This window comes from Aquila chrysaetos, chromosome 5 (assembly GCF_900496995.4).
Source record: "Aquila chrysaetos chrysaetos chromosome 5, bAquChr1.4, whole genome shotgun sequence".
Taxonomy (NCBI): domain Eukaryota; kingdom Metazoa; phylum Chordata; class Aves; order Accipitriformes; family Accipitridae; genus Aquila; species Aquila chrysaetos.
Window position 1 is genome coordinate 8,606,327 of NC_044008.1, and position 22,109 is coordinate 8,628,435.

At 43.3% G+C, this 22,109-nt stretch overlaps 1 protein-coding gene across 1 annotated transcript in view; it reads left to right on the plus strand.

Moving 5' to 3' along the window:
• ELAPOR2 (endosome-lysosome associated apoptosis and autophagy regulator family member 2) overlaps positions 1-22,109 on the plus strand; it is a 53,052-nt gene that overhangs the window by 22,075 nt on the left and 8,868 nt on the right. Inside the window, exons 4-17 of the mRNA XM_030015198.2 lie at positions 168-254; positions 2,652-2,757; positions 3,398-3,550; positions 4,637-4,725; positions 8,055-8,235; positions 8,988-9,116; positions 10,084-10,174; positions 11,306-11,408; positions 12,579-12,716; positions 12,994-13,257; positions 14,174-14,347; positions 15,825-16,014; positions 19,852-19,948; positions 21,172-21,273. Of these exons, the coding sequence (XP_029871058.1) occupies positions 168-254; positions 2,652-2,757; positions 3,398-3,550; positions 4,637-4,725; positions 8,055-8,235; positions 8,988-9,116; positions 10,084-10,174; positions 11,306-11,408; positions 12,579-12,716; positions 12,994-13,257; positions 14,174-14,347; positions 15,825-16,014; positions 19,852-19,948; positions 21,172-21,273 (1,904 nt within the window). The remainder of the gene's footprint in view (positions 1-167; positions 255-2,651; positions 2,758-3,397; positions 3,551-4,636; positions 4,726-8,054; positions 8,236-8,987; positions 9,117-10,083; positions 10,175-11,305; positions 11,409-12,578; positions 12,717-12,993; positions 13,258-14,173; positions 14,348-15,824; positions 16,015-19,851; positions 19,949-21,171; positions 21,274-22,109) is intronic.

The window sequence follows — 22,109 nt, forward strand, 5'->3', positions numbered from 1 at the left end:
AGGTTTTAAGAGTCAGGGGTTTTTTTTGCCACAAGTAAGGCAGCTGCTGTCCTCAATGTGTAGATAAGAGGAACAAAGCTGAATCTTATCATTCCCAGCCAGCGGTCATTATGCTGACAGAGAGATGCATCTGATTGTGGTCACTAATCTTGTGTTTTTATTAACAGATACAAAATGACCAGTGCAAAGAGATGGAGTCCACAGCAGACAAGTGGGTGAAGCTGACAGACAACGGGGAATGGGGCTCTCATTCTGTAAGTGTGCAAAAAATTCCTTCATGAAGCTTTTTTCCATTTATAAATGTCTCTGATTTCCTCTGAGCAAAGAGCAAACAAGGGCCCGATCCTGTGAATGCATTTGAAGAAGCACAGTTTTCTTACTACTGAGAGCAAAGCCACTGAGATCTCTAAGAGGCTGATCCCAAAGCAAATGATATAGATGCAAGACTCTGTATTGATTTCCCTGGGCTTTGAATCAAGTGCTTTATGAGGTTAAATAGATTTATGCAAATCCGGATGCCACAGTCACTCTGCATGATTGTAATTGAAATCTTCTGCAACAGTTGTTTGCTCATGAGAACACAAGATTATGCCCTGTTGCTCAGCAGAGCGGCAGGAGCGGTGTGTGTTTGTGGAGGCAGGCAGGATGGGCATTTTATTCTCAAGTGTGTGCAGAAGAGCTGGACTGCACCCAGCTTGTGCTCTGTGGTGACTTACCCGGTTGAAAAGAAAGCTCGCAGCACCAGGGTGGCTCCTGCAGCACTGGTATAAGCATGTCCACGTTGGGAGCGGCAGTCCTTTGGCTGGCCTGTGACCCAGCTGGCTGAGTTTGCCCCGTGCACATACCACGTGTAGACCAACTCATTAGCTCATGGTGACGCCTGGCTTCCACTATACCATCATACCCTAATTCCCAGAGCCACAACAGCAAAGGCCCAGCATAGGTGACATTATGCCAGAAATAGAAGGCTTTTTATAGGCATAGACAGCAGTCTGGTCTCTGTTTTCCATAGTCTGCTTATCCTCCTGGAGGAGAAACCGTATTCCCGAGCCAGCTCTTGTTGGCAGTGCCTGTTAGCTCAGGAGCAAGCCCCGCGCGAGTCACGTTGGAAGGCAGGAGAGCTGGGTGAGGAGGGGTGAGCGGCACGGGCTGAGAGGTAGGTCCAAGGCCAGGGCATCGACTTGGGTGAGCTGAGAGATGCAGACAGTGTCTGCATGGGTGACGGTGCCATCTGAGCTCGTCATCTGGGATGTGCAAGCATCTCCACTATGAGGGTTGCTTGGATGCCTGGCTGAAATGTAGACACACGAGCTAGGTGAGATGACTGTGCTGGCTCTCCTCAAAGCTTTTGTCTGCACTGCAAATCCTGTCGTAGTGGTTTCTCTGAGCCCGGTATTCCAGTTGGTGCAGCCTCTGCTTTCAGCGTGCTAGTCCTGCTGTCCCAGAGCTGATGTTGGCTATCTCTACACCACACAATGTGATGTTTGGTTCAATAGGGTCCCAGCTCTCCTGTTACCTGCAGTAACCCAGCTCTCCTCTGCCCTCCTGGTTAGTAGCTGTTTGGGGAGTGGGGAATACAATATGCTGTATTTCTACTTTGCTGAATTTTTGGACTCTTTTATCCTGGGTTAACAAAAACTGTGGTCCTGCCAGGCCCGTACAGCACCGCCGTAAATCTCATTAGCCTGGACCCTTATGCACGTAGAGTTTATCCCTCTTCTTGTGTGAAAATTTAGCACCTTCAGGCCAGTATCACTGTGTTGGCAGTAGGCATCTTGTACCAGGCTAGTAGATACGGTACAGCTTTGCAGGCCAGGCGGAGTCTTGGTAAAACCTGCTGCTTTTAGTGAGTAGAGTGATGCTGTAGTTACGCAGGTGAGTTGAAGGCAGCAGGCACCAACACTGCTGCTGAAAGAAGTGGTCCTGCCTTTCTCCTGCCCCTTATCTCAGCCATGGTGCCACCAACCCACCACCCTTCCTGTGCCAGCACAGGGGTTGTGCAGCTGCTTGCCGAACCATGCCGTGAAGACAAGTAGGTCAAGGCAGTTGGAAACCAGGTTTTTTTCTGCATCTCATCTGCTGTTCAGAGTCAGAAATGAGCAGGAGGGATGGGACTGCTGCTGGGGACATTCATGGTTTGCGCCTGGCTTGCCGATCATGATGCTGTAGTGTTAGATGCAGGCAGAGCTTGATTTTTAAAGCCTATAAACAAAACTCACTTGTGAGCTTGGATTTTTGAACTCTAGGGCGTGTTGGGTTTCTTTATAAAAGTGTATCTCAGCGCTTTAAAAACAAATTGATTGACTATATCTGAACATAGAGATAGAGATAAAAGCGCCTGAGTGCCAGGGCTAGCTGGATAGAGGCAGGAGCAGCTTTCTCCCAGTTCTGCTTACAATCTCAGAAACAGCTCTTGGTGTTTTACCATAAAACTGGAGCGTTGAGAAGCTTTTTTATAAAGCACTCTTTGGCATGCCTTAGAGATGTCTCTACAGCATCTGCCTAGCTGTCTCCCCATTACTTCTGGACTCACTAAGCAGCTTAGGAAAAGCCAGGATTGCTGCTAGGATGCAAGAAATCTGAGTAATGGAAGAAATAAAACAATTTCTTGGTGAGGAGATGTCTGCTGACTGTCATGTGTGTTGTTGCAGGTAACTCTGAAATCAGGTAGCAACATATTATACTGGAGAACAACAGGGATTCTCATGGGGTCCAAAGTAGTAAAACCAGTTCTGGTGAAAAACATCACAATTGAAGGTAAGTGGTATTTACCTTTTAGGCCTTATCTCACTCTTTCGTCACAAGTGTTTGCCAACTGCCATTTATACTGGTGTGCCTACAGCACCGAAGTGGCTTTTTTAGCCCCTTTGTCCCCGTCTCCTTCTCTAAAGTGTAGAAACAGAACAGCAAAACTTCACACTGTCAGGGAAAGGCTGAAAAATTAATTTAGCTGGTAAATGATGCCATCTACCGGAGAACACTGGCTTAGCAAATAGAGGAAAAGGAATAAACAGGTTTTCTTTAATGTAGTAGAGAAAGACCATGCTCATTGGTAAGCCTCTCAACAGTGATAAATGGATATATATATATCATAACAGTGACAGTTAAATTACTACTTAAATAATTTAATTAATCTGGGATTGCTCTTTTGGTTCTGTTCTAAGTGTAAACTTGGAGTGTCATGTAAGGTTATTACAAGGGTCAGCCTTGCACTGAGGACCAGAGATTAAAGACCTAAATTATGAATCAGCAAAGCCAGTGTCCAAAGTGATTGGTGAAAGTCTGTGATTTTTAAGCTGTGTTATGCAGCTGGCTTGCTTTGCCCCATAAGCAGGTAGGCAGTAGTGATGGAGCATACCTCTGTACTCCAATGCTTTACCTGTAATTTATCTTACAGGAGTTGCATATACATCTGAATGCTTCGCATGCAAGCCTGGTACTTTCAGTGACAAACCAGGTTCATCTGGCTGCCAGGTGTGTCCAAGAAATACTTATTCTGAGAAAGGAGCTAAAGAGTGCACCAAGTGTAAAGAAGAAATGTATTATGCAGGTACGTTAATCAAACGGGTTAAGCAAAACCAGGGGAGTCTGAGTACGTAAGGTCATAAGCTGTTTCTGTGTGCAAATGTGAGAATGGTTTTATCCAACAACGAAGTTTAGTCTCCAGTTGATAATGCAAAGGGAAAAATGAAGATGGGACTTCCCAAAAGCTGCAGAGGGCACATATATATGTAACGGGCCACAGTCAGACTTGGCTAAGGTCATCTATGCTAACATGAAGGGATGGACATCTTTAGGACCTCAAAGGGCACAGGTCTTCTGAAGGATAATAACAGTCGTGCTGTGCCCTCTCGTGGTAATTTTTGTTATCAGTTGGCAGTGACCTGAATTGGCTTCATCACTGCCTTCAGACTTGTCATGTTTTGAGGAATCTACTTTGCAGATCCTCTCCCAGCCTCCGGTGTGGTTGGAAGATGTGGTGATCTAGTTGCAAACCCTAGTCCCCAAAGTGCTCTGCATTCCCAGCTGTGGTTAGCTGGTGATCACCAAATAACACAGGCACAATCCATTCTTCATGGTTGAAATGTCTTCAGTTTTCTTTGTTGTAGTTGTTTTAGAAGAAAGTTTTTGAAGAATCAGTTACCAACCATAGCACCTGCTATCACAGATTATGGCAAATGCTTGGGAACCTGTGCCTGTGCTTATGATGGGAATGGAAATTTTGAAAAAATATCTGGGGAGAGGAAAAATTGGGCCAGTGTTGTAAGGAAGTTTCTAATGGGTTAGGGTGTTTTTGTTCCTTATCAAGTGAGAACGTATTTCCATGCTTGGCAAACTACACAAATTACTGCTTGAAGGTGGAGGGGTGGGGTGAGTGTTTGGGTGACTCCAAACTTTGGTTATATTGAATCAATGAATTTGAGTGTGACAGTGCAAGCAAAGCTGGTAATTTACGTGTGCCCCTGTTTCATTTCAAGAGAAGGTTTATGTAGACTCCATTAAGAGTTTGATTTTTTCATTCTCATTTAGTATTTTTCTGCTGACTCACTTTAATCTCCAGATTTTAAGCTCCTTATGGTTGTTTCAAGGGACCATTTGATAGCTTAACATCCTGTTCCTCATCCTTTCTTTTTAGATGAGGGATCCAGTGCGTGTATAGAGCGTCCTCCATGCACAAACAAAGACTTTTTCCAGATCCATACCCCATGTGATAAGGAAGGAAAAGTAAGTAGAAAGCATGATACTATTTTTAAGCTCATTGAGGTTACTGTGATCTCTTGATTTGAAAACAAGGTAGGGTTTCTAGGCATCTCTTTCCCAATTGCTTTCCCAATTTTGTTTCCAGCTTTGAATATCTCTGAGGCTTTGGCCTTGTCCTTTAGCTGCCTTCTCTCCAGCATTTATCCATTTGTAAGAATCTGCCTGTCATGGGTCTGCTTAAGGGATCTGTCACTGTGAAATGCTAAGCTCCTTGCGCTTGTGATTAGTATGACTGGGTCACTGATGCTACCCCCATGCTCATAAAAAACAGGGTTGGAGCACAGGGTGAAGTACTGTCCCAGAATAAACCCTACTGTTTAGTTGTTAGCAATCTTTCCTGGCAAACTTTTGGTTTGTGACAACTTGCCCTGTCCCAGCAATGCCCAGGCATGGTTCAGGTGCTACCATGGCACAGGAGCATTGGACACGACCATACCTTCAGGTGGAAGAGTGTTTGGCTGCATAGGTATGATGTGTGTATCATATCCCTTAGTTTTAGCATCAAAGAAGAGCCCGTGATCTGTTGAAATAATGGTATATACATAGCCTGGGAGTATTCATGTGCAGCAGCAGAGCTTAGCTGTTAATAATGTGCTTGCCTCATGGGATGCCTCAAACCACTTGGACTCTCAGTAGATTGTTTCACCCAGATCTTAGATCCACTGGGTCTCTCATAGAGGGACCTGCTGGTGGAGCAGCCTGGCTTTGGAGCTCTCCTGCCCTTTGTCCCAGCAGTCAAGAGGGGATTTTGGTGGGATTTGGAGAAGAAACTCCTATTTACTGGTAGATGGAGCCCACAGAGGTGAGGACACATGGTCAGGCCTGTTTTGTCTCTTTTTTTCCCTTTCCCAGCACTCTTAGATACGGATGGGATGGCAAGTAGTCAAAATCCACAGCACCTGTAGGTTGCTGGCCTAATATTTGCTGGCACGATGGAGTATTTTGGACTCTCCTGGTCAGCCAGTTCCAAAATGCAGCTGAGAGTTCCTGTGCTTTAATACGAAGCATCAGTGAGTTTAGCCCCAGAGCTGGCAGGGTCTACAACCTGGTCTTGACTCACTGATTCTTGCTCCGTGAACTGCCTGCAATGACTCGAGGAATTAGCAGCAGTGTTCACTGCTACACCCCCAGGTACTGCTTTAATTGCAGCCTCCTGCGGATTACCCTGTCACTGCTCTGTGCAGTTCAAGGCTCCCTGGCATTAAATAAGTTCCTACTGTTGACCTTCTTCCTGCCTCCTCAATGGCCTTTCCTTTCACTGATGGCCACCATCAGAATACAAAGTGGGGCTTTCTGCAGACACCCTTCATCTTCCAGTTGCAACAACGATGTGTGTCATAGATGCACAGCTACTGGCTGGGTTTTCAGGACTGCTTTCACCATTTAGTGCTCTGCATCTGTGGAAATTGGTCCAGGCTTGCCGCGCTCCCCAGCCATCTCTCCACGTGATGCAGCTCAATGAGAGGGCCTGACTCTGCAGCCCACCTTCAGGTGAACAGTGGCTGTAAAGCACCAGCCTAAAGGCCTATTGATCCGTGGCTTACTAAAATCAGCCAGGTTTTTCACTGGACATCAGATTGTTGTCTCCCTCCTGCCGTCTCCACTCAATGCGTAGAAGGGGCCTCAGGAGATTTAGGCACTTGACTCCTATTGACTTTTCACCTACCTACTGCTTTAAAAATCCCAGGCTGATTGCGTCAGCCCCAGCCTCACCTGCGTGGCTATGGGCACTCTCTGACCCTTTTCTCTCTGCTCGGACGCAGTAGGATTGCTTTAGCATGTACAGTGTGTCCGGGCTCTGGGCAACCACACAGGTACTTTGCCAGCTCCTGAGTCTTTTTATCTTAAATGCTGCGTATCCTGATGCTGCTGAAGCATTTCTGGAGCAATACTCCAGAAAATCCTCAAAGTGTTCAGGAGCAGCAAGGACAGGCTGATCCGTAAGGGACAGATGCCACTCTGACAGCAGGAGCAGTCCCAGAGTACCTGAGCAAAGCCAGCAAAGCAGACCCAGCGTCAGCAGCCAGATTCGGCCAAGGTTGCCAGACAAGTCCATAGCGATGAGGCACGACCAAGGTCAAGCTGGGATATCGAGTCCATGGGTCAGTCAGGATGTGGGTCAACCAGGGTACATGACCTGGAACAGGCATGGCTGCAACACAGCACAGGCAGGGAGAAAGGGCAAGAGCCTCAGCTTCATTGCAGCTCCCAGGAGCCGGGGCCTGAGCCTGCTTCCAGCTTTTTTTCAAACAAAGATGAGCAGTACTTCTTGAAGAGCTCTGTCTCATCAGAGGGCTAACTAACCGTGAGCGCAAGCGGCTCAGCGCCCAGGATGGCAGGGGCATGTGCTCAGGGCCCTGGATCAAATTCATAAGGTGAAATCTCCCCTGCCAAACTCTGGCCTCAAGGTTCCCTGGTTGCACTGCTGGGACTAAAGGGTGGAAGTACCCAGAGCGGGAGCTGTGGCTACGTTAAAGTCTTGCCAGTTGGGTTTCTCAGCTCTGGAACTCAGCTAATTTTCATCTTGAGATCTTAAACCCTTTCAGGGATAGACCCCAAGTCAGATGAAATCTGAAACCCAAGTTCATGGGTGATGCATCTCACCTAAGCCTTTTCCTTACGACAGAAAACTTGCCTCCTCAAAGAGAGGTGATGATGGAGAGGCGATACCATTGTATATGGTAATGCCAAGGACTGACTCATGTTAGTTTTCATAAACTGCTCCTTATGTAATGTGGAGGCACTGGAGAGGGTTTGGGAGAGCTCCTGTGTGGTTTTGGTATTTGCTCAGTAAGTGAAAATGGCCGGAGAGAAACTGAGGACTTTTCAAAGAACAGGCCAGTATGGAGAAAAATTGCAAAATTTGTAGTGTTCTCTGCTAACAGGTGCCTTCCCAATAAAGGGACTTTATAACACAGAAGTTATATTTTGGGTTACTATGGTCAAAATGCACAGATTGCTTATGCAGTTGTTAGAATTATTTATCTGATGTTCCTCAGAAACATTTTCATGGGAAAATTCACTAGATAAATAAGAAAGAACAGTAGTAATTGTTTTAAGCTTCACATTTTTGCTTTGCTCTTAAGGTCTGATATCTTGGAATTGCCTGTGAACCCAATCACTTCTGTTTCCCTTCTCTGCCCTTCCCTTTATTGTCCTGGATGTGCAAGGTCTGGTTTTGGCCTAAAACATTGGGAATACCCTAATTTCATTTAAAAGGGGGATCTTGATTGGTGCATCTAGTCCTAAAGCTTCGTAACACACCATGTGAAATCAGTGTCTTCTCCTTCCAGACTCAGATCATGTACAAATGGATTGAACCCAAGATCTGCAGAGAGGATGTCCCCGATGCACTGACCCTACCTCCTTCTGGAGAGAGGAAGGATTGTCCACCTTGCAATCCTGGCTTTTACAACAATGCCTCATCTTCCTGTACTCCTTGCCCACCAGGCACATTTTCCGATGGGACACAGGGTAGGAGTCCACAAAAAAATTGCTTGTTTCCTCAAAAGCAGTTGTCTGCTCGCATGTGACGTAGTTTAATGACACATCATCATAAGCCAGAGTTCATTTTGCATAAAATACTTATTAAATAACTTTGGAGAGAGGGAGTTGGATGTCTGTTTTCTCTCTGAAGTCCTTTCTTATCAGGGATTGCTGCTCTAAGTTCACCCACTGTGTTCTGGATGCATTTCTCAGCTGATATAAACATCCTGAGGGTTATTTTAAGGATTTTAAGGATTGTGAGAAGGCAATCAGAACTTTTGCAGTCAGTAATTCCCTCTCACCCATTCTCCTGTCCATGCCAAGTTCTTCCCTGTGAAAATCTCATTTTAAGCACTGTCAGCTGAGTACGCTGACAACATTGTCTACCCTAAGCTCTGGCTTGTTGATTCTGAAATGTATTGGCCGAGTGGTCACCTACAGCATTTTATGGGAACTCACGTATACCAGTGTGATCAAACCTTCAGCTGAAGCCATTAAAAACGAAGTATGGCTTGGGGGAATCAGTGGCGGATTACTTACCACGAGGTTATGATTGGCAGTTTATAAAATGCTGGTCTCGTTTCCACTCTTTGGTCCTGATAAGTCTTTGACCATTTAATTATAAAGAAAGAAATTAATTTCTTTGCTCATTACTTGCACCAGAGAATAAAAAAGTAATATCTATGTTTGAAATGTGCTTTGGCTGTGTGATTTCCTTTTCCTGCCCTCTTGCCCTGTAGAGTGCAAAGCCTGCCCTGCTGGGACTGAACCAGCCCTTGGGTTTGAGTACAAGTGGTGGAACATCCTGCCAGGCAACATGAAGACGTCTTGCTTTAATGTTGGCAACTCGAAGTGCGATGGGATGAACGGTGAGCCAAACCCCCTGTGTTCTTATGTGCCTGCCTGTCTTTCTCCTGCACTGATCACTGTTGTAATGGAGCACCCATCAAAATGAGTATGCTCTTTGCTGCCTGAGTCACAACAGTTTCCCCTCTTTTCTTTAATTGCACCAGGCTTGAAATTTCCTGTAAGAAGTAATGTCACAATATCATAAAGAAGAAATAAAAAAATCTCTTGTATACTGGAAGAGGGCAGCAGCTGAAGCCTATGTGAAGTCCCCTCAGTCAAGGACCTATCCCAACATAGACTTTGATGCATCTGAATATCCCCATTGAAAAAAACACAACTGCTTGACTTCTTTTTAGTTTATCTCCTTTCATGTTTTGTGATAACTATGCCCGTGGAGGTCACACATAATTCCTTTGGAAAACTTAATTAACGTCTGTGATTTTGTTCATTTAGCACTGACAGCTTTGTCTCTGCACATGTGCTAGGATTGCAGCAGAGAGCAGTCACAGCTCACCGATGAAAATGATTCTGTTTGGGACTTCTGCCACCTCCAGCCTTCTCTGAAAGATTTTCCTCAGCCTGATCTGCCCTGTCAGGCTGGTGTAACTCAGGCTTTGAATTATGTGTGTTGAGCAGAGGGGCACTGAAGTATATGCTTAACGTTTAACACATAGATTCATTGATTCATCTGTTTTAAGGCTGGAAGAGATCAGACGGATCATCCCCCTTGAGCTGCACGGCACAGTTCAGGGAATTTCAATTGCTTTGCTGATTTCAAGGTGACATTTGCTTATAAAATCAGCAGTTCATAAAATTGCTAAAATTTTTCATTCAAAAGCATTATTTAACTGCTCTATAGTTTATACCAGGTATCTTTACAATGTACTAAAGTACTGAATTGCTTAAACAAGTATGGTAACATAGAAATTTTTTTGCCATATGACCCAGAAACCATCCCTTTTTTTCTTCTTTTTTTGTCCTGTGAAGGTTGGGAGGTGGCTGGTGATCACATCCAGAGTGGGGCAGGAGGCTCTGACAATGACTATCTTATCTTGAACCTGCACATCCCGGGATTTAAGTAAGGAACAGGATTTTTTTTCATCTATTTCTCATTTATCTCTGTCTCTTACACCTATTTCACATTACCCCTGGAATGAACCGAGTTTTCCTTTCTGAAGTGCAATGGTGTCATGAATGAGAGACAAGAGGAAACTGGTTTTATTCCTGTGTCCCCAGTCAGCCCATCGCAGCAGATGATTCTCCTAGACCTTGGTTTTTAGCAGTGTTTGCTTCAGTCCGAGATGCCAGCCGGTTGGCTGCCTGGAAGCTGAGAAAAGATATCCCTATCCCTTTGTTTCTAAATTATCCCAAAGTAACCAGCTAAGCCTGCCACGGAGAGGATACTGGTGCCTGCCCTGAAGGTATTTTACAGAAACGCACATTACTTTGTGCTGTGGCTCCAGGCAGCCCCTGGAGCCAGTGGAGAGATGCAGGCACTGCAGGAGAACAGGACATCTCACCTCTCCCGGACCCTTAGACAGGATGAAAGAGCTGTTTGAGGTGCTTGTGTCTCTTTGTCAGAAGAGTGAGCTTAGACTCCTAGCTCGGACCAGGTGCCAAATATTAAGACAGGTAAGGGATGGCAAAATGAACCTCACCCTCCCTTTGCTGTATCTCAGCTGAGGGGTTCGTGACTTCTTACACCCAATGAGCAAGCCCTGATTTTTATTTTACAGTATGGGCAAACAGAATTAAAATAAAGGAGAAGCAAGAAACATATCCGTGGAAAAGCTTGGCGTGTCCCAGTTTACCGTTTAGTACTTTGCAGGACAGCACCCTGAATACTTCTGGTTTATGTGAAACTCCTGAAAGCATCTCCCACCAGTGCAGGGTAGATGCAATTAAACTGGTGTAAATCACTTAAAGCATATAAGGCATTGAAGTGCCTACCAGTATGGTCAAATCTGGGTGTTGATTGTAAGGAGGGAACTGTACCATAAAGAAGTTAGACACTTAAAAAATAACCCCGCTGTGCCCAATACCCAGTGCAGAGCTGCTGTGCAAACCTGGCCTCGCAGTTCTGCAAGGGCAGGTTTTATGTGACAGGACTTTGATGGTTTCCTCACTGTACGAAAAGCAATTTGAAGGATTGACTGCTGCCTGTCTGGAGAGCACCTTGTAAATGTTTTGTTCCTTCTCTGTTAAACAGACCTCCGACATCGGTGACAGGAGCAACTGGGTCAGAACTAGGACGGATTACTTTTATTTTTGAGACCATCTGTTCAGCAGATTGTGTGCTGTACTTTATGGCGGTAAGTGAGACCTCTCTCTCCATGACTGAGGACTGAGCCTGGTATTCCACATGTCACTTTAATACCTCTACATAGGTGTGATTAGTTGCACTTGATTTATTATGACTAAGATTAAGTATGACATTAGTTTAATATCTGCGGTGCCCTTGCAGCAAGGATTTAATGAATGACCTAGCAAAATTCCTCCACCATGTGAGTTGTGAACCATTCCTGGTTATCTGTTTATTTTAAAAGAAATCACTGGACACCAAAGAGCCAAATTTTCCCCTGTTAATCCATATGGTAAAATTCTCAGTGTCTCTCGTGCAGTCGAGTTAGCCTCCAGAAGTTTAATAGAGTCACAAGTCAAGATGTGGGACAGAGGGATGGGAAATGGAAAATTTGGAAATTTAGTCTTGATCCTGTGAATGACCTGGAGGATCAGAAGGGCAGCAGGCAAACATTTGTATGTGAAAGCCAAGTGCTGTGGACTTTTTACTTTTGTCATCTGCTTATTGAAAGGCCATCAGCTGAGGAAGGTAACTGGGTCTGCGATGGCTCCCTCATGCCTTCTGTTGCAAAGGGAAGCTGGTCCTTTTTTATGTTTAGTGGTACTTTAAAGGAATCTGCCTTTAGTGATAATTTAAAGGCATCTGTTTTAAAGGAAAATCATCTTTCACTGGAACATTTACAGCTGATGGAGAATAAGAAACATGAACCTAGACCGAACAGGTTTTTCTCACGTAAACTTTGACACTGCATTGTTGGCCTCAGCTCTGTTTCACTAGAGACACCAGCAAAGTGGGTATCTGAAGATGGTAGAAACTACAATTTTTCTTTGAATTTTGGCCTTCCCCTGTCTGTGCTCTGGTACCCACATGTTTTATACATAAACAGAATTTCAAATCTGAAAGAACCACTGTATTGAATCTGTCTTCTTAACATTTATAACCTGCTACAGGACTTTGAACTTAAATGCTGAGTGAAATAGAGCATCTTTTGGAATAGACACCCATTCTCAATTAAAAAATTGCCAGTGGTGGAAAACAGAATAAATATGTTTGCTCTCCTTTATTAAACTTTAAATGCAATTGTAAAGTCCTTTATATATATTAATCTCTATATTATAAAACAGTGGTGTTTAGTATATTATGACCACACTTACAATTTCTTTAAATGTCCATTTTATAGGATGTTAACCGAAAAAATACCAATGTGGTGGAATCATGGGAAAGAAGTAAAGAGAAACAATCCTACACTCACATCATTTCCAAAAATGCTTCCTTCACATTCACCTGGGCCTTTCAGAGAATAAACGAGGGCCAAGATGTAAGTACTTCTTTAGGTATAGGGCTTTACAACACAGCTTTCCTTGGACACTCACCGCCAGAGCTCTTGCCTTCCATTGAAGCTCACAGGCTTCTTGTAAGGGGTGAGTGGCTGTCCCCATACAGCAGCCCTTGGGAGGCAGCTGTGGATAAACCATCCATGTTGAAAGACAGACACATGCATAAGTTGAACCCTGAATTGGTGCACAGAGTTGTGGTTAGTGTCAAAATGCAACGGCGTGATGACACCAGGGTGGTTTCCTTGGCTCTTGTTCCAGAGCAGACAGTTCATCAATGACATGGCAAAGATCTACTCCATCATGGTGACCAATGCAGTGGATGGAGTCGCCTCTTCTTGCCGGGCCTGTGCGCTGGGCTCGGAACAGTCTGGCTCATCCTGCGTGCCCTGCCCGGCGGGACACTACATCGAGAAGGAGACCAGCCAGTGCAAGGAGTGTCCGGTCAACACCTTCCTGTCCATCCACCAGGTCTACGGCAGGGAGGCCTGCATCCCATGTGGGCCTGGCAGCAAGAGCACCAAGGTACAGACACCAAGTGTCTCTGAACGATGGGCAGACAGGGTTTATTGGGATATAAGCACTCAAAGGGCCAGTTTTAGTGCTTTCCTACAGGTATGTGCCTTGTGAGCATTGGAGTATAATTATAACCAGTGATCCCACTCTTGAAAATATGTCCCTAGTCTAATTTCTGTTTGTAAGTATGCAATGAGAAGATAAAATTGACCACACCAGCTCAGAAAAAGGCTCATTTCAGGAAGCTGTACTGGGGACAGTGTAAGAACAGGGCAAGCATATATGTTACTTCCACCTAAAACTGTCCCAGACTCCTGCTGTTTTAAACTCAGGTGCTACCTCATCTGGATGATGTTTCTGTGCCTTTAGAAACCTGTAACAAGTTCCTCTTATGTGAAATTGCCCTTAAGCCTAGATAAACATTTATCATATGCAACATCCTTTGGCAAGGAGCTGCACAGGGACGTGAAGAACTGCTCAATTTGTTCGTATTCTGCCTGTCTTCAGCTGGGTTCATATCCTGTCCCTGTTTCTTGAGCTGTTTCTTGTGTTTCCTTTGCAAGATGCAGGTGTAACTGAGGCCATGTTCTGGTCTGTCTACAGGGCTTTAAGCTGGGACATTAGGATCCTAAAAGCACCCACAACAAAAAAGAGCAAGAAACTCCTCATTTTCTTGGCTAATGCAGCGGACAGCAGAAAGGCCAGGCTTAGGGAATGTTAAAGTCCTGATATGTGAATGCAAGGGACTGAAACAGGAATGGGAATTCTCCCAAGGGAAAGGTGAATTACAGGAATAGGACAAAGTTCCCCTCCATCCTTAACAAGGAAAGCAGTCCTGCGTGCACCTGCTTGCTTTAACTCCCAGGTGAATGGTTTGCTGGTGGTCTATAACTGCTCTTTAATGGATGCCTCTCCTTTTCTGAAGGACCACTCTGCCTGCTTCAGTGACTGCCTGGTGTCGTACATCAAGGATAATCAGAGCCTGAATTACGATTTTAGCAACCTCAGCCAGGTGGGCTCGTTGATGAGCGGACCCAGCTTCACCTCCCGAGGGACCAAGTTCTTCCACTTCTTTAACATCAGCCTGTGTGGGAATGAGGTGAGCTCAGCTGGTGTTGAGGGTCGTGGGGATTAACCAATTTGCTGCCCATGTTGATGGTCTGTGGCATCACACTGGGACAGGACGAGGACTCGCCTACAGCTGAGCTGTCACCGACACTGCAAACGCTTTCCTCTGGATGTTGCTTAGCAGTGCAAGAGGACTTTTGAGCAGCCAAGTGATTTTCCAGAGCAAAGATGACAGTGTTTTAGGCATAAGTAACGCCCAGAAGAAAAACCCTGTCACATCCCTACCTTTTCTTAGTTCTTGTGCCTTCAAGTCACTTGGGTCACAACCCTGACCTTTTTGTGCTGCCACCAAGGAACTCAAGTGGAGAGTCTGAGTCTTTCAGTTGCCAACTTCTTTCCATACGTTACCCTTGTGAATTGGCCTGAGATGTTGCTGTCAGCAGAGCCCCTGGTCACCCTGCTCTCTGCCAGTGGCCAAGATGCCCGTTGTTGACTTTGATTGCAGCCTTTTAAAGTGGTGGAAATATGTGTTTAGTCCATGAGTGCAAACAGTCTCCGCCCCAGAGTCAAGATTTTTCTGTCTGGGGCTTGGACTATACCAGAGCATGGTGTCACATACATAAATTGAAGTTTCGGAGCAGTACCAGTGATGTGTATTGTCCCATGAAAGCCAATGCATGTAGTTTACATTAATGTTCAGCCCTGTAAAGTTCTGAAGTTTCTTTCCATGTACCAAGAAGTCTGCATGAGTTGAGGCAAATGATTGGTCACTTTTCTTTACAGTGTTTCGCATACTTTTAAGCTTAAATGTGTGTTTAAGTACCACCTGGATTAGAGCTGCTGACAACTAGATCCTCAAAGGTACAGATACGCTTACTCCCCTGTGGATCTGGTCTTCATTTTCCCAAACTACTACAATGGTACTGCAGTACTACCAACCATATCATTAGGTCGTGAGTGCTTGACATTTTGTCAGGACAACTGAGTCTGGTGATTTGTCTTTCATTGCTGTTGCTCTGAGATTCTAGCACTGGTCTTGACATGTGACATTAATGCAGCCTTGAACGCTAAATATCTGTTTAGGGATTTCATGTATTTATGCTTTGAAAATATTTTATCTGGATTAAATCTCAAATAAAGAGGTATTCTACAGTATATTATTTAAAGGCAAGGGAAATATGGTTTTCCTTTGCAAGCCATTTCATTATGCTCTGCTAGTAAACACTGTGCTGTCAAGATAAACAAAGAAGAGTGCTTTGTAGCACAGGTTTCTGATAAGACACGTACCAGAGGTGACATCGTGTTTCTGAGTCTGTACAAGGCTTTAATCGGAACTTTCATGATGGCACAGTTTGTTGTTGCAATTTGTCCTTCTCATGATAGAAACATCAAGTTGTTTCTAAGGTGCGGTAATGAAACTCATTCAGTTTGCAATCTCTCCTTTCCCAAACTTTTTCGTGTCTTATCAACAACCAACTGCTTCCTCATTTTTTCCTGATTGTCCACAGGGGAAGAAGATGGCTATTTGCACTGACAATATCACCGATGTTACTCTGAAGGACATGGTTGCAGAATCAGAAGATTTTTCCAATTTTGTGGGAGCTTTTGTCTGTCAGTCCACCATCATCCCATCAGACAGCAAGGGTTTCCGAACAGCGCTGGCTCTGCAGTCCAACAGCCTTGCTGACAGGTTCTTAGGTACGTGGTTTGTCTTCTGCTTATAGTTATCTTGCATGTACTCTCATGTATTTAGGGCTGCAGAGTAAATCCTTTTCAGCTCAGCAGGGCTGCACTGGGGGAAGAGTGAAGGGGCAGCCCAAGATTCAGTCCCACTTTGTTCCTGAGCTGTGAAGCAGATCCGGGCAGATGCCATTGCCTTTTGCTGCTCTTTCAGTTCAGCTGATGGCTGAAGGAGAAGACTAAGGGCTGCTCCCATTCTTTGTTTTCCATGCCAGTATTACTCACTCTTCCCTGTGTTTGGTCTGGTGGGTCCCATAGTGCATAGAATTTCAGCACAAAAATCTGGAGAATGTAATTAAAAAGCACTGGTTTTCTTTCATGTTTCCTACCCACCTCATGCAAGGCAAGACCAATCACTGTAGTAGTCACATTAGTCCAAGAGTTTCTGCCCATGCCAAGTGCCCACTCGGGCAATTCCAGAAGAAGAATCTGGTGCTGGGACATAATTAGGCGAGAAAGGAGGAGGCTTAGGGCAGCATGGGGCCACGCATATCACTAAGTCTTACATTGCTCTGGCTCACAAGTTCCCAGAGTCTGAGGCCAGATTAGACAATGAAGTCATTTAGTCTGCTCACCTATCCATTACAGGCACTGAGTGTTTGTACTTTCTCCCTGGCATTGAGCCCAGAAACTCATGTTTGACAAAAGCACGTCTTTGGAAGAGCATTCAACCTGGACTTTTAAGACAGCCAGAAATAAAAGCTTTGCCACAGTCATTGGTATTTTTTTCAACTGGTCAAACACCACCTCTGTATTTTGTTTTAAAGCAGACTTGTTTCCTGTTTGAATTTGCCTGGCTTCAGTTTTCAGCTCTTGCTTCTTGTTATTCTTTTTCCATTTCACACCCACATTTTCCTCCTTGGAGAAATATTTTGTGTAAGGAATCACCACACCCTCCCCAGTCTGCTCTTCTGATAATCTAAGTAGACCAAGTTCTTCTAAGTCTCTTGCTGTCATGTATATCTCTCAAGCATCTGAATAATTTTTGAGGCTATTTCTGCAGCCTCTGTAACTTGTTATTATATTTTCTTAAAGCATGGACATCAGAATGGAATAGTATTCCACTATTCAATTCACTATAATGGCAATAAAAATCTCTTTCTTAGGTCTGGCCTTCATCCCTTGCTGCACTTGTCTGCACTAGAATATGTTTATTTTGATTGGGACCAGCTTACCAAGTGAACCAAGTTGCTCCATATTCCTGTTCCTCTTAATCTTTGTCTCATCTACACATTTTGTCAACAGTGATTATATAGTTACTTGCAGATCCCTGATGATAATCTTGCATTTTGGGTCTCCAATATCAATGCCTAGGGAAGCCTGGAGACATACCACATTTGATGACAATTTCCCATGGCCAGATAATTTTATAATTAGCTAGTTAAATAATTTTTAATCCAGAGTGTGCACTTAATTGATATTACACTGCTAACTTTTTAATTAGAATCTCATGTGGTAATTAGTGAAATAGTTGATAAATTTACATAATTTTCTTTAGCAGCCAAATTCATCAGCACTCAAGGAATGAAATCAGATTCGTTCAACAATAGCTGTTCTCCACAAATTCATGTTGACTGTCACTCATTATGTATCTAATCATTAACTGAAACCCATCTTCCACTTACCTGTTATTTTGCCTCATCATGTCAGCCACATTGTTGTTTGGCTCACCATATCCCCTCTCCATCACTCTTTTGACATTTCGCTATTATTAAAAGCTCTTTAAAGGTCACTCTTAGGCATGTGTTTGCTAGTTTATAAGCACGCATGCCAAGTAGATGCCAATATCCTCTCCAGCTGCTGAAGGAATGAGGTGTTCAGTCATTGTCTTGGAAAGCAAGGAGATAGTCCTGATTTTTTCCTAATACAGAGAAAAGATACCAAGCTCTTCTGCTACCTTTTATTTATCACAATTGTTACATTTTAAAATGGTTGAAGTTTGCCTTTCCTATCCATAAGATGTACGTTTATTTCTAGTTTTTCTAAAAAAGCTCCAAACTTATACTTTTTCCAGTGCTGCCAAACACAGGCTTTTCCCTGAAGTCTTTAGCATCCATTATCATTTTTCTGTAACTCATAACTTTTGATTGTATTTGATTCTCTATTCTCCATCCATTAAGCTTGTTTTTATCTGACATTGACAAATTTGACATTTATTCGACATAAAGACAAATAAAAACATTAAGCAATGTTTTTATTTTAACTGCTTTTTTACCACTGTTCTGATCCAAAGTGGAGTCTTAGTCAAAGCTATTGTCATTCTTGCAAGAGTCATTGTGGCTTTTTAGCCATATAATTAATATCCTCTGAAGAATGACATTTCCCCCCCCCCCCCCTTCATTTTGCTTCTAGTGTTCTTATTTTTGAGAAACTGCACTTTGAGATACCATGTCTACTGTACTGCATATTGGATGGGAATATTCTCTCATCACCTCTGTTGAATATAATAAGGTCCCTAGGAGCTATCATCTTCCAGTCTAGTGAGTAACTAATCTCTGTCCGTTGTGTAGCAATCCAAATTTAAGTTACCCTGTGTTCGATGCAATGTCTTCGATGAAAGGAATGCATCATCTTTGCTGATGTCAGCATATGTTCTCAGAATGGAGGCCCCTCCAAAATAATCTGACATCTTTCTGCACGTGCTCCTGATGGTTGCTGCAGCACAGCTCATTTTGTTCTCTCTGTTGACGTGATGCTCTGTAGTTATCCCTCACCTGCAAGCCCTCCTGAGCAGTGTTACTGAGCACAGTGATCCATGTGCTTTCACAATCCCTGGCTCTGACTTGTCCTACACCAGGTAGTATTGTCTAGTGCAAACTGTCAGCTTCATTATCTACTATATTTACCTAAAAGGGTTATAACCAGACATGGATTTTCCAGCAGTGTGAATCGTCCTCCCAAATGTAATACCAGTCAAGCCAAAGTCAAGTCAAAGTCCTAAGAATTCAGTTAGGCTGTCTGAACTGTTGCAAGAACAAGTGGAAAACTTCTTTTCTTCAGTCTTACCCATCTTCCCACCAGTTGCTGGCTGCTACCACTTTTTCTTGTTCTAGCAATTTTTCACCTCACTGGAAGGATGCAGCCTGTCCCATTTGTACAGCTCCCTCTTCTTCTGAAATGTTGCAGTGCAGCACCAATATCTTCTGTCGTCTTTGATTCGTGGGGTTGGAAGGATCTCTAAGAACTTTGGTTACTTGAATTTTCCTCTTTTTCAGCTCTTCTCCAAAATCCATGCAGACCTGTGTAACCTGTGTTGTTCCACATACCAGCCTGTCATTTGTTCCAAAATGTGCCGTCAAGGCTTGCCTAAGACTCCATAATCCTTCTGAATCTTGCATCTTTCAGTTTTTCTCCCACAGTACTGCAGATTGCTCAGGGTGTTACATGGTTATGATGTGTGAGAGTTATACATTCAAGGCATATGCTTTGAGCAGTTGTTTGGATCAGGTATCTTCAGCAGTCCTTTCCCAACCTAAATTATTTTATCATTCTGTAATATCCCATGGTTGCTTTAAATTCATACAAAAGAGTAAAACTTATTTACACTGGTGTTGTTTTATTAATTTTTTGCTTTGTTATGTCTATGTAAGGAAATCAGAATGTATGAGGAACATATGAATCTGCAAAGTTTAGTTAGAATAGAAGAAAGTGTGTAATGTATGCTAATGTCATTAAATGCTACTAAGTGAGACCCATACCTTTCAGACTGAGAAAATGTTATATGTGAATGCCTCAGAAATTGATTCTTAGCTTGTTTGTGGATTTTTTTTTTTCTCCCCCCTTCTCAAATTTTAGGAGCTACTGTTGAAACAATGCTGGAAAATATCAGCATCAAGGCAGACGTGTTTCCTCCCTCTCCAAGCAAAATACCCGATGTGCATTTCTTTTACAAGTAGGTAAAAAATTCTGTTTATTGGTACGTCAAATTTCTTCATTTGTTTAAAGGAAACTAAAACTTTGAGGGGAGATCGTTAATCTACCTTTAATCTTTATCACTTTAATCAGTATCTGGCTGATATTGATTGGCATGTTGAAGAACATCTTTTGAAATCAGCAAACACTGTTTACTCAAATGTAAATTACACTTGATCTGTAGAGAGTGATACCAGAGCTTTGATTCATCCAGGTGCCACTTCCAGTGTCATGTTCCTTTCCATAATTTCTCATATATGGCTTTGATATGTCCACTTCCCATTGCATATTTTCTTTCACATTCATTTGTATTTACTTTGATGTTACAAACCCAGACTAACCGAGGTTAAATATAATTGTTCTAACCTGCACGGTTACTAGTGTGCCTTTCCTATTCTTCAGTTTCCTCCATAAAAAGAATGCCTCAGCTTGGGTAACAATTAGCTCAAAGATCACCTCAATTAAGATGTCTACATGCTGGTGTCTTCATGTGAACTGGGTTTCTAAGCTTGGACTGTGGAGCCCTTAGGGCTATTCAGCTTATCTTAAGGCACATACCTATATTTATTCTACTGATTGGCTCTCTAGATTGTGTTGGCTTTAGTGATAGATCTTAATTGGCTGTAGCACTTTGGATATAAACATTTTATGCATATGTGAATGCTTAAATTATGTGTCTGATTCTGCAGACTGAATCCCACACAAGTGACCCTACTTTGAGTATATTATGAACTTGGATTACAATGTCTATCATGTTGGAATAAGGTCCATTTTTTTAATCCCCTTTGCCTTGTGCTATTTCAGGACAGTGTGGTTCTCTCATTACTAGGCGAGGAGAGAGCCGTCAAAAACTCTCCTGCAGAGTAGCACACCAACCACAGCACCCGCAATTCTCTTTTTAAATTGTTCTTTTCTGTTTTATGGGCAAGTTTATTCCTTGACTCAGCAGAATTCAAACTAGTTAGAAAAACAGAGCAGTTCCCTGAGTGCCATCTTGCAGCACTTCGAGATTTAAATGAAATGGTGAAACCTACCCTGCTTCTGTTGCTACTTTTTTTCTTCCAGCTGAAAAAGACAAAAGCACTGTGGTAAAGCGTATTTCTTTAGTATTCCAGTTGCATGAATGGATGGAGACCTATTAAAGAGCAACATGTATTTACTGTAGTGAAAAGGTGTTACATTTCTCCTCTTGCTTGATATTAGGTCTTCAACAGTGACAACCTCCTGTGAAAATGGCCGTGCAACTGTTGTGACAATGAGGTGCAACCCCAACAAACCAGACCAAGGAGAGCTTTCTGTGCCCAGGTATTTAAGTATTTGTATCCTAGTAATGTCAAAAAGCCTTTTCTCCTCAGGTAATCTTTACAAAACTCATTAGTAATTTTATACTTAACAGCAATGAGGAGTGCTGTCTCCCTCATCAGCCACCCAGGAGGTCTCACTCGTTTCTCCTAGGTGAATGGCATTTGTGTCCATCACCTCCCAGCAGACCAACTGCTCTGTATTTAGGCTGTGTGGTGAGAGAAGTTAGAGCTCAGGCAGGTTGTTCCAAGCTTAAAGCCAAAAGAAAATATAGTGATGTTTTCTTGTCTCCACTTCTCCCTCATTTCAGTTCCTTAATTTGATCTTTGGCCTCCTGATTAGAACTGCCTAGTCGGGGCTTTGAGAGGTAGTTTTTCTTCCTTGATCTATAGCAGTTGCTGTGGACAAAGTGATTTTTTTGAAAAACAGCAGCCTGTCCTAGGGACTATGAAATCTGCTATTGCAATGCTTCCGTGAGCCCTGATTCTGTCTAGTTCAAGTTCTATATGTATTTATTTATGTATGTGTCTCATCACTCCAGTTTGTATCATGCAACCCTTGTACTAGTTGTGTTTAATTTGCCTGACCTTTTTTGCCCTTCAATCTGATTCAAGTGAATCGAAAAGGCCTCTTTTTTCCAAAGTCCTGTTTATGCCTGCACCTGAAAAGTTGCAGAGAAAAAACAGTAAAAGAGTTAATTCTATTACTCTTTAGCAACACCCTGTGATTATTCAGAAGTTCCCCTCAACTCTGATAACCCTCCTCTTTGGCCGTCAAGGCCCATCTTAGTCTATAAATATCTATAGTAACTATAAAAGTTACTATAAATCTGCTGATAG